The sequence below is a fragment of the Cebus imitator genome, unplaced genomic scaffold, assembly GCF_001604975.1.
Source record: "Cebus imitator isolate Cc_AM_T3 unplaced genomic scaffold, Cebus_imitator-1.0 Scaffold10, whole genome shotgun sequence".
Classification (NCBI taxonomy): domain Eukaryota; kingdom Metazoa; phylum Chordata; class Mammalia; order Primates; family Cebidae; genus Cebus; species Cebus imitator.
Window position 1 is genome coordinate 3664961 of NW_016107325.1, and position 18272 is coordinate 3683232.

Consider the following 18272-nt stretch of genomic DNA (forward strand, 5'->3'; position numbering starts at 1 on the left):
AAAAGAAAAGAGAGAATAACCAAATTGATGCAATAAAAAACGATAAAGGGGATATCACCACAGATTCCACAGAAATTGAAACCATAATCAGAGATTATTACAAAGAACTCTATGCACATAAACTAGTAAACCTGGAAGAAATGGATAAATTCCTGGACACTTGCCTCCTCCCAAGCCTAACCCAGGAAGAAGCCGGAACCCTGAACAGACCCATAACAAGGTCTGAAGTTGAGGCAGCAATTAATAACCTACCAACCAAAAAAAGCCCAGGTCCAGATAGGTTCACAGCCAAATTCTACCAGACAAACAAAGAGGAGCTGGTACCATTCCTTCTGAAACTATTCCAAATAATACAAAAGAAGGAATCTTTCCCAAATCATTTTACGAGACCAACATCATCCTGATACCAAAACCCGGCAGAGACTCAACAACAAGAAAAAAAAACTTCAGGCCAATATCCATAATGAACATAGATGCAAAAATCTTCAAAAAAATACTGGCAAGCCGATTGCAACAGCACATCAAAAAGCTTATCCACCACGATCAAGTAGGCTTCATCCTGGGGATGCAAGGCTGGTTCAGCATACGCAAATCTATAAATGTAATTCACCACATAAACAGAACCAAAGACAAAAACCACATGATTATCTCAATTGATGCAGAGAAGGCCTTTGACAAAATTCATCAGCCCTTGACGCTAAAAACCCTCAATAAACTAGGTATTGATGGAACGTATCTCAAAATAATAAAAGCTATTTATGGCAAACCAATAGCCAATATCCTACTGAATGGGCAAAAACTGGAAGCATTCCCTTTGAAATCTGGCACAAGACAGGATGCACTCTCTCACCACTCCTATTCAATATAGTACTGGAAGTTCAAGCCAGAACAAATAGGAAAGGAGGAAGTCAAATTGTCTCTATTTGCAGACGACATGATTGTATATCTAGAAGGCCCCATCGTCTCAGCCCAAAATCTCCTGAAACTGATAAGCAACTTCAGCAAAGTCTCAGAATACAAAATCAATGTACAAAAATCACATGCATTCCTATACACCAATAACAGACTTAAAGAGAGCCAAATCAAGAAAGAACTGCAATTCACAATTGCTACAAAGAGAGTAAAATACCTAGGAATACAACTAACAAAGAATGTAAAGGATCTCTTCAAGGAGAACTACAAACCACTGCTCAATGAAATAAGGGAGGACACAAACAGATGGAGAAGCATTCCATGTTCATGGTTAGGAAGAATCAATATAGTGAAAATGGCCATACTGCCCAAAGTAATTTACAGATTCAACGCTATCCCCATCAAGCTATCAATGACCCTCTTCACAGAACTGGGAAAAAACACCTTAAACTTCATATGGAACCAAAAGAGAGCCCGCATAGCCAAGTCAATTCTAAGCAAAAAGAACAAAGGGGGAGGCATCACACTACTGGACTTCAAATTATACTACAAGGCTACAGTAATCAAAACAGCATGGTACTGGTACCAAAACAGAGATATAGACAAATGGAACATAACAGAGGCCTTGGAGGCAACACAACATATCTACAACCATCTGATGTTTGAAAAACCAGACAAAAACAAGCAATGGGGAAAGGATTCCCTGTTTAATAAATGGTGTTGGGAAAACTGGCTAGCCATGTGCAGAAAGCAGAAACTGGATCCCTTCCTGACACCTTACACTAAAAGTAACACTAGATGGATTAAAGACTTAAACATAAGACGTAATACCATAAAAACCCTAGAAGAAAATCTAGGCAAAACCATTCAGGACATAGGTGTAGGCAAGGACTTCATGACCAAAACACCAAAAGCATTGACAACAAAAGCCAAAATAGACAAATGGGACCTAATCAAACTCCACAGCTTCTGCACAGCAAAAGAAACAATCATTAGAGTGAATCGGCAACCAACAGAATGGGAAAAAATTTTTGCAGTTTACCCATCTGACAAAGGGCTGATATCCAGAATTTACAAAGAACTAAAACAGATTTACAAGAAAAAAACAAACAAGCCCATTCAAAAGTGGGCAAAGGATATGAACAGACACTTTACAAAAGAAGACATACATGAGGCCAACAAACATATGAAAAAATGCTCATCATCACTGGTCATTAGAGAAATGCAAATCAAAACTACATTGAGATACCATCTCACGCCAGTTAGAATGGAGATCATTAAAAAATCTGGAGACAACAGATGCTGGAGAGGATGTGGAGAAATAGGAACGCTTTTACACTGTTGGTGGGAGTGTAAATTAGTTCAACCATTGTGGAAGACAGTGTGGCGATTCCTCAAGGACCTAGAAATAGAAATTGCATTTGACCCAGCAATCCCATTACTGGGTATATATCCAAAGGATTATAAATCATTCTACTATAAGGACACATGCACACGATTGTTCATTGCAGCACTGTTTATGATAGCAAATACCTGGAACCAACCCAAATGCCCATCGATGATAGACTGGACAGGGAAAATATGGCACATATACACCATGGAATATTATGCAGCCATCAAAAACGATGAGTTTGTGTCCTTTGTCGGGACATGGATGAACCTGGAAACCATCATTCTCAGCAAACTGACACAAGAGCAGAAAATCAACCACTGCATGTTCTCACTCATAGGCGGGTGTTGAACAATGAGAACACATGGACACAGGGAGGGGAGCATCACACACTGGGGTCTGTTGGGGGGAAATAGGGGAGGGACAGCAGGGGGTGGGGGAGTTGGGGAGAGAGAGCATGGGGAGAGATGCCAGATATAGGTGATGGGGAGGAAGGCAGCAAATCACACTGCCACGCGTGTACCTATGCAACAATCTTGCATGTTCTTCACATGTACCCCAAAACCTAAAATGCAATTAAAAAAAAAAAAGAAATAAAATATCAGCAACATAGACATTTTCCTGTGCTCTTCCCAGGACACTTGCCTTTATTACCACTCCAGAGGTAAGAACAAACTGTAGTTGTTATTATTCACTCCCTTGAGTGTCTTTAAAAGTTCAACACATGTATCAATCTTAAAATAATTTGTTGTGGTTTTCTCTATTTTTGAACTTTATGTTAAATTAAAGAGTATAGGTTTTACTATGACTAGTTTCTTTCAAAAAATGTATTTTGTGATTCACTCCTATTGATGCTTAGAGCACAGTTATTTATTTTTTAAATTAATATTTAATAATTCTACATATTTTGGGGTATGTGTAATTTTGATGCCTGTACACAATGTATAATGATCAAATCAGGGCTTCTGGAGTATCCATCAACTCAAACATTTATTTTTTTCTTTGTGTTGGGAACATTACAAATCCAGCTATTTTGAAATACGTAATAAATTTTTGTTATCTATAATTTTCTTATAGTATGATTGAATGCTACAACTTATTCCATCATTGATTTACAGCTTTCTATTTAATGCATATGTCAAAATGTACTTGTAGTCTTTTTCTCATGCATGTTTGAGTGATTTCCAGTACTACAGTACAAAGAAAATGCTTCTTTGTATATGCAACAAAAGAGTATATGTGTGTATGTGTATATGGATGTTTATGTGTTATTAATACTGTTATTTTAAAAAATAAAATTAATATAAATTTTCTGAACAACAACAAAAAAGAACGTACTATCATTCCAACATTATAGAAAATAAAAAGTACAGATGAAGATTATAAGATTTAAATAAGGAAATAGTATATACATTAATGTGCTAAAATAATTGTCTAATTAATTATCTGCTTTTCTGGAAGCTCAATTTCACGTATATTAAAAGTTTCACTTAAATAAGCTGGGAAGTTTATGGAAAAGTTTAGGATTTGAGCTGGATCAAGAAGGATGGGTGAAATTTAGATGGTAGAAGAAAAGCAGATTATCATATAATGAACAAAATTTGACAAAGATGCAAGGGGAGGAATACATATATGTTGAGTGAGTAGACTGGACTAGGTGAATTCTCATTAGAGAACAGTGTAAAGACGGCTTGGAGTCAGAATTGTATACAGTCTTGAATGCTAGGCTGTCAAGTCCGACCTGCAGACCCTGACTCAGTGATGGATGAACAAAAGCACTCAGACACAGATATCCAGTGAAAGAGTGGGCTAGGGGTCTCGGCCACTCACAGACACCGAGGAGGGTGCAGCCCTCACCAGCTGGCACTGCAGGCATTTATTAAGTATAGATTTAATGACAAAGGCTTTGAGTCAACACACTTGTGGATAATTAATATGGTCGCCCTCCCCAGAGATGGCAGTCTTACAGATGACTAAAGGCCAGGTTCCAAGGCCTAAGTAAACTAACTTATCTAGATCAGTTTCTTTACATCCACTAGTTACTTAACTTAAGCTTTCAGGCACCAGATAAGAGAATCTGGCTGCCTTTAGCTATTACTATTCTGAGGCTTTTGCAAGACCCTCCAGCCTTCCAAGGTTTGTGTCCATTTTACAATTTTTCTCACTACCCTGACTGAACTCCTACAGCTAAGTACATATTTATAACATCATATTATCGGTTATGGGTATATTTAAGGTTTCAGAGTAGAGAAATGATATGATGACAGAATGTAATAGAAGGAAGAATTGTATACAGAGAAATTGAGGACAGGTGTAATAATCCAGGTACATAACGATGAACTGATTTCAGTAGTGTTGCAAAGAGACCGATTTCAGGTATTCTGAAGGAAAGTTGATGTCCTAGATACTTCAAGTTTACACGTCCAAGTGACTAAGAAAAATGTGGCTCTTAATCATATTGAATATTTAACTGGTCTGGGTAGGGCTCAGATTGGTTGGGTTCTTAAGCTGTTCAGGTGATTCTAATTATACCTAAGGTTAAAAAGCCACTCACCTGGGCATTTAAAAAGAATCTGCTCTCAAGTCTCCCAGGTTCTGTATTTCTAAATGACCCATAATTTTGTCATTTTAAATTAGATTCCCATACTAAAACTTTGACTTAATTTCATTTCAAACAACCTCTCCTATTGACTACTCTAATTCATTTTAAAGTATCATAATTTGTATTATGTATGTATTTTATTTATTTTTGAGACAGGGTCCATTCTGTCACCCAGGCTGGAGTGCAGTGGAGCGATCTCAACTCACTGCAACTTCTGCCTCCTGGGTTCAAGTGATTCTCCTGCCTCAGCCTCCCGAATAGCTGGGACTACAGGCACATGCTACCACCCTTGGCTAATTTTTTGTATTTTTAGTAGAGATGGGGTTTCACTGTGTTAGCCAGGATGGTCTCTAATCTCCTGACCTTGTGATCTGCCCACCTCGGCCTCCTAAAGTGCTGAGATTAAAGGTGTGAGCTGCTGCACCCAGCCAACATGGATTCTATCTTACACAGCTTTGTGTTTCCTACAGTGCCTAGAAATATCTAGCACCTAGCAGGCATTCAAAAATGGGTTTTTTCTTCCATGTCTGATGGGGACAAAAGTGTTAATGTTAGTGCTTACAGACTTCAGAAAGTAAAAACATTTTTGCTTCCATGTACCAACATAAGTCAATATCTACATTCTAAAACCTATAAGCACTAACTTAACACTTTTGTCTCCATCAGAATTTGGCATTTGAAAATGTCCAGACGTGGAGTTCTGAAAAGTTACATTCATGAAGGTTTACTGAGCACATAAATGCACAATGTATTCTACCAGTTAACGTAACAGAAATGGAGCCAGCGAAAGAGGTCTAAAGGTAGAATATCATGAATTTGTGGTAACACAAAATTCAAAAAAGGAACAAGTTTGAAGGAGAGGGAAGTGATCTCAAATTTCAAACATTAACAAGATTTGAAAAGGAATGAGGACTATAATGAAGATCTTAGATTTAAGCAAGTTACCTATTGGGAGGTAGTGCCAGGATGTATGCTTATTATAAAGTAATAAACCACTTATTGGGAAGTTTGACAATGGGAAGGATGAGAAATGGAGCAGCAGCTATAAAAGGTAATACAGGTGCAGATCTTTGTCCACTAAAGAAAGAACAGTTTATGTCTGATGTCAGAAATAGTAGAAATATCAAGGGCTGGAATATCAACAGTATCATGTTTTAAGAGGTAGGCTTTTAACCTTGGCATTAAGCTTGTAAAGTTCAATTGTAGGAATGTTTCTAGTGCTTCTCCTTTTTATGCATCAGTGAAGGGGCATTATGGGTTCAAAAGGAATGAGAAGCAAGGTTGTACATGTTTACCAAACATTGATTATGGGAACACAAAATATACTGAAGAAGTAACAGTTTTAAAATATATAGTTTCTTAACAATTTATATTGGATTATTAGTTCTTACCTTCACCACTCTCCATGCCTTCTACAAAAACCCCCCCACATTGGGGAAGAATCCAGTACCGGCGTCTGTAACGATCCTGGCCAAACATCATTGAACGTAATGAGTGAGATGCATCAAAGAGTTTCCTTCTGTACTGACTCTGTTGCTGTTAAAAATGGTACATATAATTAAGTTTGGGATGTTAAATGCTTTAAAAATTAATATATAAGTAACTTTATACTTATTAAACCTTTAAGCAGATAAATTTCACTACTGGGAAAAGAGCAAAAGGGCTAAATATTCATTCCTCACTTCAATTTCAGTAACATTTATAAAGATAGAAATCACTTTAAGGATAATTATTTTCACTGCCATGGAGTAAGAGGATAAGTTTTATTTTATCAAGTATCTTATAGTAAAACATGTCTTATACTTGATAATAAACAATGGGATCAAGTATTTTACAGAGCCAAAGCAAACCGGTTCAATTCTATTCATTACAGTATATAACAAATAATACATATAGGCCAGGCACAGAGGCTCATGCCTGTAATCCCAGCACTCTGGGAGGTCAAGGCGGGTGGATCATTTGAGCCCAGGAATTAGAGATCAGCCTTGGCAACAGAGTGAGACCCGATCTCTACAAAAAATATGAAAAATTAGCTGGGCGTGGTGGCACATGTAGTTGCAGCTTCTGGGGAGGTTGAGGTGGCAGGATGGCTTGAGCCTGGGAGGTCAAGGCTGCAGTGATCGTGCCATTGCAATCCAGCCTAAGTGACAGATTGAGACTCTGTTTCAACAAACAAAGCAAAACAAAAACCAAATAATATATATATAATTGGCTAAACCTGTATTTGCCAATTTTTATACTCATGTAAACTTAGATAACATATAATTTTTAGGATAGATCCATGATAAATCTAATACTAATACCATACACAGGCATCTCATAATAGCTTTAAAAACTCATTTTTGTTCTTATAAAAAGCTTATTTTAAATTTCATTACACTATGAAATTTAGTTTTCTTTTTTCTTTTTTTTTAAATAGAGACGAGATCTTGCCACGTTGCCCAGGCTTGTCTCAAACTCCCGGGCTCAAATGATCCTCTCTCCTCAGCCTCCCAAAGTGCTGGGATAATAGGCATAAACCAGTGCTGAAACTGAATTTTTAACGAGAAGTATGTAAATATGGACATTTTACAAATCCAATACAAATTAAGCCCACAAATCTACAAATGTAAAATAAAACCTAAGATGCTGAAACTATCACTATGAAATTCAACTGAATTTTTTAGTAATTAATTCCAAAAAATAAAACTATGCCTTAATTGATACTTTGTATTTATATGAAGAGCTGAAGAATACAGAATATTTTCTTTCTAGGCTCTGATTAAGTTCAGTACGATGTTTTAAGAGGCAAGCTTTTAACCCTGGCATTAAGCTTGTAAAGTTCAATTGTAGGAATGTTTCTAGCACTCCTCATCTTATTTTTTTTCTGATAAAAATGTTATTCAGAATCTTCATTTTTAATTATTCACCAAAAGCTTGTTTTTGCTTAGCAGTCAGAAAAACTAATCCCCATACAATGTAGATTTTTAAAACACTGTGAAGATGTAAATGTTAACCAGAAAAGTGCTTACTTTACTCAGTTTTTCAATCTGTTTTTCCAGCTCTTCAACACTTGCTGCTTGGTCACCTTCATCCTATACATAAGAAAATACAGTATCATTTATCTGTTTTTAAGATTCAATCAATCAGTAAATATTTAATGAAAGTCTCCTATATGCAAAGTACTAGAAGACATACTATGGAAAGGAATAAGAATCCGCTCTTTTCTATAAACTAATAATCTGGTAGAGAGATACATAAAATGTTCCATTAAAAAAACACAAAACCCCAGGTATGGTGGCTCATGTCAGGAATCCCAGTGCTTTAGGAGGCTGAGATAGGAGGATCACTTGAGGCCAGGAATTTGAGACTAGCCTGGACATCACAGTCAGATCCAGTCTCTACAAAAATCAAAATTAGCTGGGCACAGTGGCTGGTGCCTGTAGTCCCAGCTAATTGGAAGGCTGACACAGGAGGATCACTTGAGCTCAGAAGTTTAAGGCTGCTGTGAGTTATGACCATTCCACTGCACTCCAGCCTGCAGACCTCATCCCCTCAAAAAACAAAACATAACAAAATCACATACACCATAAACCCCCCAAATAGCAGGAAGATATAAGGATCTCAAAGAGAGGTAGCCATTAAAAGCTGTCACATTCAAGGCAGAATAAGATTACTTTTAGTGGAAATGTATACCAAGAGAGGCTTTATAGAAGAAGTCATGTTTTAATTCGCTACTAAAGAATGGTTAGAAATGCATTCATCAGAGAAAAGAGGACAGGTCATTCCATAAAGAGTTTGACACGTCTTGACACAAGAGGTGCATAAAGAGGTAAGGTAGGAGATGAGGCAAGATGAGTTTAGGGCTAGATTGTGAAGACCTGTAAATGCTTGGCAATTAACAAAATGATCCTTTGAGGTAGGTCAAACATCAGAATTATGCTTTCCAAAGGTTATTTTGGCAATAGTTATTAGATGGCCTGGAGCAGAGAAGGGATTAAAATTGGTAAAATAGCTAACAGACTAGTTTTAGTTTAAATCTAGCTGACAGATTAGAGAAGAAGGGATATGGTTCTTACTAGGGTAAAAGAAATAAAGATGGAAAAAACCAAATGGATGTAAGAGATGTTACATAGTTATAGAGCTGTTAAGTCTTGGCAACTCATGAACATGCGGCACAGAGGGGCAAGGAAGATGATGAAATAAATAAATTATGATGTTAAGGTTTTAAATCTAGGAGACTGGAAAAACACTGATACCATCAACTGAAGGAGTTATTTTTAAAGGGAAGAAGATTGTCTATATTTGAACACACTGAGCTTTTAGAATAAAAATAATTCCCAACATATATAGAATTAATTTCATAAACAGAAGATTTGCAAGTAATTATGTAAAATTTTTCATTCTAGAAAATGATAACAGAAGAAGTATCTCCAAATTGTACCTTTTAGAGGTAAAGCATGAACAGAAGGTACATGGGTTTCTTTGGATCTTAGCTGCGCTACCAGACACAGGCAAATTATTTAACTTTTCTAAGGCTATTCATCTGTAAATTTGGTGATAATGTTAGCTATTACATGAAGGTTTTGTGAGGACAAATTATGAACAGATCTGAAGGCAACCAACAGTGTTCCTTCTTTAATAAGAAGATGCAGGTACAGCCTAGATTAAAGAAAAATAACAACTTGTTTTTGATGTTTACTTCCTATAAGCATTTATAAAAAGCCACACTGCCACCAACCACCATAAATATATATTTCTGACCAGTATGGCTACCTACACAGCGAAAAAAATAGTGAAAAGAAGATTCTCATCCTTTTACCATCATCTCTCATTCGTCTACTCCTTAGCCAAATTTGGGGAACCAAGTTACAAAGGTGTTTAGGCACACCATTTGAGCTAAAAGTAACATGAATTCTATTTGGAATTAAAAGAAACCTTAAAAGATAACTAGCTCAACAACTCTTAAATCTTGACTCTCATGTAAATATTTATATATTCTAATGTGGTATTTTAATCAGCAGGACAAATGTTTGATAATCTGTTTATGCCAAAATACAGTTCAATCAAGAAATATTCAAAATAAGATATCAGATATTTGAAACTGCCATGTATCAGCCAAACTGTCTAACTGCAATTTTTAAGGTTCTTCCTATGATGCAAAAAGAAATAAAATGTCTCCTAAAGTTTTATTCAAAGGAGCTTTGGCTAATAGTACTTTTAATTTTCAGAGATTTAAAAAAAAAAACTTGGAAGAACATAGAGAAAGGTAGTAGCACCAACAACAAAACTAAGAATATAGAATCTATCCCTGCCACAGTTCCCCAACCAAAAAAGAGGGTCATTATATGTCCCTATATGTCAGAATTTAATTGTCCACAAAACCTCTTACAGGCCAACTTGTAAGGTTAAATTCCCATAGGTCTCAAAAAAACTCTACAGAATGAAAGAAAGAAGAGTGAGGAGAAAAGGGAATCCTCTTTGTGATAAAGGGGCTATGATCTAGTCAAGGGAAGTTCTTTTAATTGAAAGGGATTATGTGGGTCTCAATAAAAACACCCCTGCAATCAATCCTTTAAGGAAGGTAAACTTGAGAGGGCAAATCTATACTTTGAGAGCCAATGTGCCTAACCTAACAATCAGTTTCAGTATGTAATCAAAATTTTTCTTATATAGGAAATTGATGTGTCTGCCAGTTCTTCATTATGAAGAATAATTCAAATCATTGCACATGAAATGTTAATTTGACTTCTTAGGTCCTAATATTTATTACTTCACAAAATTTTGCAATTGTTTCCTCACATTAATAACAAAATCTACCTTTGCCAATGAGATCCCAAAATCTATTTAACTCTATAATTCGCCACTCATAAAAAAGTGAAATACTACCTTAAATGGCACATCTTCTTTAAAACTTTAATAATGATTTTCAAATAGTCTATGTGTAAACAATAAAATGTATGGTTTGTTAATTCTGTTTAAAAAAGAAACCAAGTGAAACAAATAATTTCTGTAAATAAGCTTTAGTTTAGTAATAACTACACAGTAGAATAAACTGAAATCCTTGCACATCATTGTCCAAGTTATTAAATTTAAGAGTTAACACTTTAAAATAATTTATAATGTGAAGTGCTAAAAGGGGCTACTAATTCTATGAAAAGGTAATTAATTTTGGTCAGAAAGGCTTAATACCTGCTATGGAAACAGCTCTACTTGCCAAACGAAGCAAACTGCTTATAAATGGTATCTTTTGTTTGGGTAATCACACTTCTGCTACCCAAATTTTGTATTAGTTGTCACAGATGAATGTACATAAGTCAGTAGTTTCAAAAGTACTATATTATGAAATAAATTGCTTCTGCAAGGAATCTCAATGTAGTCTCATTTTCAGATTGGTATTCTTTAAAGTAGTGAAGTTCAATTAATTACAATGAGTTCTTGAATATGACATGAAAAACACAGGAAATAAAAACAAAAATAGAGAAGTGGCACTGTATCAAATTAAAGTGTTTCTTCATAGCAAAGGAAACAACAGACGGGAACCTATAAGATGGGAGAAAACATTTGCAAACCATATATTTGATAAGGGGTTAATATCCAAACTATATAAGTAACTCTTAGAACTTAACAGCAAAAACCAGGTAACAAGATTTTTAAAATGGACAAAGAACCTGAGTAGACATTTCTGCAGTGAAGACATACAAATGGCCAACAGGTATGTGAAAGGATGTCCAACATCACTAATCAGGGAAATGCAAAATCAAAACCACAGTGAGATATCATCTCACAGTTGTTACGATAGTTACTCTTAAAAAGAAAGAGAGGAAGAGAGAGACAGGGAGAGGGAGACAGAGAGGGAAAGGAAGGGAGGTAGGGAGGGAGAAAGAGAAAGAGAGAGACAGAGAAGAGTGTTGGCAAGGATATGGAGAAATTGGAACCTTCAAATACTGTTGGTGGGATTGTAAAATGGTGTAACCACTATGGAAAACAGTATTAAGGCTCCTCAAAAAATTTAAAAACTATCTGATCCTGCAATCCCACTTTGGGGTGTTTATTTAAAAGAACTAAAATCATGATCTCAACATATTTGTGCTGTAATGTTCATTGCAACGTTATTCACAATGGCCAAATGGTGAAAGCAACCCAAGTGTCCATTGATGGATGGATGAATAAACAAAATGTGATATATAGATACAATGAAATATTATTCAGCCTTAAAAAAACCCTGCCATATGTAATAACATGGGTGAACCTTGAGGACATTTTGCGAAGTGAAATAAACCAGTCACAGATGGTTAAATTCTACATGACTCCAATTTTATGAGGTATCTGAACTAGTCAAACTCAAAGAACCAGAGAGTGGAACGGTGGTTGCCAGGGGCTGGAAGGAAGGGGAAATTGGGGAGTTATTATTTAACGGTGTGAAGTTTCAGTTACGCAAGATGAATAAGTTCTAGAAAGCTGTTGTACAACCCGTGCCTATAGTTACCAACAGTGTATACTGTATATTTAAACATTTATTAAGGGGGTGGATCTCATGTTATATGTTCTATCAAAATTAAACAACAAAAAAGAAAAGTTCATTCTAGTAATTTTTACCATTCTGGTTTAAAATATAACACTGGAAAGGGAGAATTTCTGACAACATTTTGTATTTATGCTATTTTTACTTAGAGAATCGTGTAGCACATCGTAAGTCCTACATTCATTCATAAATTTGATTAGCATTGGTCCCAACTAGTTATTATTTTCACACATTCCATTGATAAATTTATCTCTCAGCTTTCACATTCCATCAATAAATTCATCTCTCTAAGCTTTCTTTATTTCTCCAGCATTACTGAGTTGATGCAAGGAGGGAAAAGAGTTCTTTCTAGACTTCCTTAGCTAAGTATCTCTTAGCATTGAGGGCAGAAGAAATGGTTACCTGTATGTTGTTTTTCTGAGTTCAGTTCTATAGTCCTATCGAGCATTCTTTTCTGATAAATGTGAACATCAACCTTTTATACATGTCCATTTTCATGACTTATGGTAGTTTCCCCTAAACTCATATACATACACACACATCCCTCTATGACCTTGCTTTCTTCCCTTTGACCTACTCTTCAAAGGTAGCTCCTTCACCTTGATTGAAGCCCCTCCAAAATCTTTAGAACCTTATACCACTGTGCTATTTTCATTTCTTTTATCTTACATCCCCTTCTCTCATTTTATTGGCTCTTTTCTATCCATCAAAAATCATTTCAAGTCTTTCACATCTGAAAAATCCTTGGCTCTTTGTCCTGCTTTCTTCTGAGGCACAATGCTTGAAACAGTCATCCTCACTTTCTCACCTCCTATTGTTATCAATCAGTTATAGCCTGGTAGCTATGCTCATACCTCTACTAAAACTGTGTTGACACTGGTTACCAATGACCTCTATGCTGCCAAATTCAATCAATATTTCAGTCCTCATCACACTAGCCTCCTACTGCTGTACCACTGTTTATCACTCTCCTTTTTGCAATGTTTGATTTTCTTGATTACTATTATTATTACATGTGTAGAAAAGACAATACAGCAGACCTGATTGCTATCCTTTGGAAGGCCTGCTTACAAGGTTGGTCCTTGGCTGGCATACGGGAGCTTAGATTTTGGGAGGGTATCCCCACCCAAACTGATAAGATGAGCTCTTAATATGGACCTGAACTATTTGTGCTAACAACATGGATTATGCTGAATACCTGCTTTTCTTCAGGGAATCTGATATTTTGGCACATGCTATTCAGAGGGTACCTAAATGGCCAGCCTCCAGTAAAAACCTGGACACTGAGTCTCTAAAGAGCTTCCCTTGTAGATAACATTTCATGCATGTTGTCATAATTTGTTGCTGGGGTAATTAAGCCTGTCCTGTGTGGCTCCACTGGAAGATGAGTCTTGGAAGTTTGCATCTGGTTTCCTCTGATCATTGCCCATACACTCTTTGCTGATTTTGCTTTGTTTCCTTTTACTGTAGTAATTCATTGCCATAAGCACAAGTATGTGCTGAGTTCTGTGAATCGTCCTAGTGAGTCACTAAACCTGAAGGTGATCTTGGGGACCCCCAATTCATTATAGAAATCTTCAACCTCTCTGCTGTTGCTTCTTGAACAAGAAGTCTTGTGGGCTCCTGTTAAATGCTGCTGTTCCCTGGGGTTCCAACCTCAGTCTACTACTCTATTCACTAAACCAATCCCCCTCTGCAATCTTACCTACCTCATGATTTTAAATTATCATCTATGTGATAATAACATCCAGATCTATGTTTCTAAGAGCGAACTCTTCTTTAGGCTTCAGATTCTTAAATCCAACTGACTGTTGAACTTCTCTACACAGGTACTTCAAACTCAGCATGTCCTAAAATAAATCTATCATTATTTCCTGTCTTGAATTATCTGTTCCCTTACCTACCCCTGCCCCCAATTATCTATTTACTCTGTTCCTGATTTCTCTATTTTAGTTAATGGCAACAATAGCATGAAGTCTTCCAAACCAGACTGCTGGAAATCAATCATACCACTCTATCAACCTACACAGTCCAACTTCCATCTTCAAGTCCTACCCATTCCACCTGCTAAATACTTATTAAATAATTTTCTCCCTCATCCCAACTACCATTGCTCTAGTTTCTACCTCTCACAACTCACCTAAACCACTGTAGTACCTCCTGACTGATCTCTGCACCTCTGATCTTGCCCCACCTTATTTCTGTCTTTCACATAGTTGCCAAAGTGAGTAACCTAAAAGTTAATGCTGACCGTGGCATTCTCTGATTATAACCCTTCAGTGGCTTCCTATCACTAAAAAAGCAAAAGATCCCAGTTCATCATTGTTGCATATGAGACTCCAGTAACACTGACGTACTTGCAAACCCCTTAAAGCACATTGTGTTTTCTTGCTTCTGTGCCCTTGCTTATGCATTTCTCTCTGCCTGGAACACTCTTCCCTAGACCTTTACCCAGGTTAATGTTCGGCTAAGCTTACAGCCTCAGCTAATGGGTCCAGAAACTCTTTGTGGGAGTTTACTCCTCAGAAAGTCTAAATGCTCTTAAGTTGTATCTGCCTAGCACATTGTAAATGCCCCTCTCAAAGCAGTTAAAACATTATGTTTTCTTTTTGCAAATCCTCCTCAGTGAACATTGAGATGCGACTTTCAGTGCCTTATTCATCTTTGATTAATAGTGCCTAGAACTAGAGAAATAATAATTGGTGTTTGAGGAATACATCATTTTCACTAAACCTGACAACACTTCTAAAGGCATGAAGCGCTATAGAAATGTAACACAGTATGTTAATAGAATGAAACAGAATATCTGAAATAAAAAATCTGCCTATCTCTTTAGAGAATTCTCAAGTAAATTATATTTAAAAAACTTCTTTAATTCAGCCTCAGTGCCCTTTATGTATAGACATTCTATTAGATAATTACATAACCATCACAAAAATCTTTATGGGATGCATATTGTAATATTTGTTTTTAAGATGAAGAAACTGAGGCAAGTAAATGTCAAAACTGAATTCAAATCCGAATCCATCTGACTCTAAATTTTTTTTTTAATGTGTTATGCAGTTCTAGGTGTCTTAAAATTAACCTAAATTTGATTACCTCATCTTCACAGATATCAGGCTTTTTTCCTTTTTTGTCTTCTTTATCTTCTTCGTCCTCATCATCTTCATCACCTTGGTCATCACTGTCATCGTCATCATCATCATCATAATCACTGTCTCCTCCCTTCCTTCTTCGCTTGCGTCCTGGAGTGGGTGTGCCTAAGGAATGTTGCTCTTCTCCAAGATCAATGCCACCTGAAGTGTCTTTTTTGCCTGTTTTCTTAGCATGAATGATTCTGAGCCTTTAAATATTACCAAAAGTAATGACATGGAATAAACGACTTCTCAATATAGTTTTAAAAGAGCAAAATGTGAGTTGTATGCAAAAATACCTTATAGCATTTATTTTGTGTTACATAATATACCAATGTTAAAAAAAATTAGAATTATGGAAACTTAAGAAATGTTTCCATTAATTACAGGGTGCATTAACTTTCAAGAGTTATTCTGGATATCTCTTTGGAATTAGACTTACTTAAAAAAAAATATGTAAGCTGAAAAGAATTCTAATGACAGCTGAGTAATAATTTCTGATCCCATACTAACTGACTGAATAAATTTCAATTCAAATTACTACAAAGAAACTAACCTCTTAACATAGGAGTAATTTCTGCAGGACATTTTCTGGCAGGAAGATAATTAAGTTTTAATGTTGAATAAGTTTAGATTCCATAAAAGCAAATTTTAATTAGAAAGCAATTAAGAAAAAAAGTGGCAGATCCAAACATTCTATTTGTGATAAAAGCAATTTAATAGCAAAGACAATCTTAGAAAATGTGATTGCTTGACTTGTTTAAAAGAAAAAAGAGAAAATGACTTTCAAGTATGAAGAATGTAAGCTCAATGAATCTCATTACATCTTTTGTCCATTGTAAATTCTGCGCCTAAGTTTTATTAATTTCATATCCCATCTAAATTAAGCATTATCTTTTCTTTAAATAATAAAAGTTTAAATTCTATCTTTGCAATTCATATGCTTTACTGGGAATTTGTATAAAAAGAAAATAGTACATTAACTTTAATAAAACAGGACTTACTTGCGGAGTTTACCTTCTACCACCCATTTATCTCTCCTCAAGTTTGACATATAATCAATGTTCTTGTCGATTTCACTGCCAATGCAAGAATTTATTAAAAGATGTAAATTAATCAATTTATGCAATGCTTTAATTTGATATGGAAATTTCTTTGATACGTAAATTAATGTATTTTTAAGTAAAAAATGATAAAATTGACTTTGTGCATATACACATTCATATATACATATGTGTTTATATATGTATACACATACATGTTGAAAAGTGGTAACTTCTCCAATGGATACAACATTAGTATTAGAAAATTCACTGTGGTTTCTATCTTAAACCAAGAAAAAAACTATACACCTGTTGCCTTAGAAAGACAGCATTCTGGGGGAGGATCCAAGGTGGCCAAATAGGAACAGCTCTGGAGTGCAGTTCCCAGCAAGAAAAACGCAGAGGGTGAGTGCCCACTGCATTTCCAAACAAATTTACAATGCCCACAGACCAGGAGATCCCTGGGCCAAAATGCACCATGAGTTTTCAGCACAGCAGTTTCAGCCAGTGCCAGGCTGGCGCACAGAAACTCACACAAATCTGGGTGGCTGTTTCAACTGATTCCTGGAACACCTGGGAGACAGAGCTGGTGATTCAACTGAAAGGGAGGGGTCAGAGACAGGGAGCCAGGCGATCTGCCTCGGCGGTTACCATCCCCACAAAACAAGCAATCTGAAATGCTCTGGACTGAGAGTTTCGCTGGAAGTGCGGCTGGAACCAGGATGGTCCAGCTCAGTGAGGGGAAAGGGTGACTACCACTACTGAGGCAGTCCACACTGCAGCTGGGCAGAGCCTGCAGCACCTCAGCAACACCTCTGCTGGCAGACTGTGACCAGACTACTATGTGTGGGTCAGGGCATCTATGAAAAAAGGCAGCGGCATGACAGGAACTTATAAATAAAGCCGACCTTCCTAGGACAGAGCACCTGCGGTAGCAGTCTAAAAGTACACGTCCAGCAGCTCTGCACAGAAAAACAAAGCTCCCAGACAGCATTTGAGCTCCTATAAGGGACAGGCTATCTCCTCAAGCAGCTCCCTGACCCCCGTATACCCAAAGAGACACCTCAGGCCGACATCTGGCAGGTATCCTTCTGGGACAAAGATAACAGAAGAAACTGGCAGCAACCCTTACTGTTCTGCAGCCCCCATGGGTGATCCCCAGGCAAGCAGGGTCTGGAGTGGACCTCCAGCAGTCCTGTGGCAGAGGGGCCTGGCTATTAGAAGGAAAACTAAGAAACAGAAAGAAATAACTTCATCATCAACAAAAAGGCCGTCTACTCAGAGACCACATCTGAAAGTCACCAACTACAAAGACCACAGGTAGATAGATAAAGCCACTAAAATGGGAAGAAACCAGCACAAAAAGGAGGAAAACACCAAAAACCATAATGCCTCTCCTCCTCCAAAGGATCACAACTCCTCACCACCTAGGGATCAAAGATGGATGTAGAATGAATCTAATGAATGGACAGAAACAGGCTTCAGAAGGTGGGTAATAACAAACTTCTCAGAGCTAAAAGAACATGTGCTAACCCAATGCAAAGAAACCAAGAACTTAGAAATAAGGTTAGATGAGATGCTAACTAGAATAAACAGCTCAGAGAAGAATATAAATGACTTGATGGAGCTGAAAAACACAGCAGAAGAACTTCGTGAAGCACACAGAAGTTTCAATAGCTGAGTCGAC

General features: G+C 36.7%; 1 protein-coding gene across 27 annotated transcripts in view; it reads right to left on the reverse strand.

The window, feature by feature from the left end:
* BAZ2B (bromodomain adjacent to zinc finger domain 2B) overlaps nucleotides 1–18272 on the reverse strand; it is a 334986-nt gene that overhangs the window by 42133 nt on the left and 274581 nt on the right. For all 27 annotated transcript variants that reach the window (XR_001830422.2, XR_001830420.2, XM_017546664.2 and 24 more), the window contains 4 exons: nucleotides 16547–16621; nucleotides 15508–15751; nucleotides 7916–7978; nucleotides 6296–6440 (listed from right to left, as the gene is read on the reverse strand). Coding sequence is in view for 25 of the 27 variants with exons in the window: in XM_017546664.2 (XP_017402153.1) it covers nucleotides 6296–6440; nucleotides 7916–7978; nucleotides 15508–15751; nucleotides 16547–16621 (527 nt within the window). In the remaining 2 variants the exon portion in view is untranslated. The remainder of the gene's footprint in view (nucleotides 1–6295; nucleotides 6441–7915; nucleotides 7979–15507; nucleotides 15752–16546; nucleotides 16622–18272) is intronic.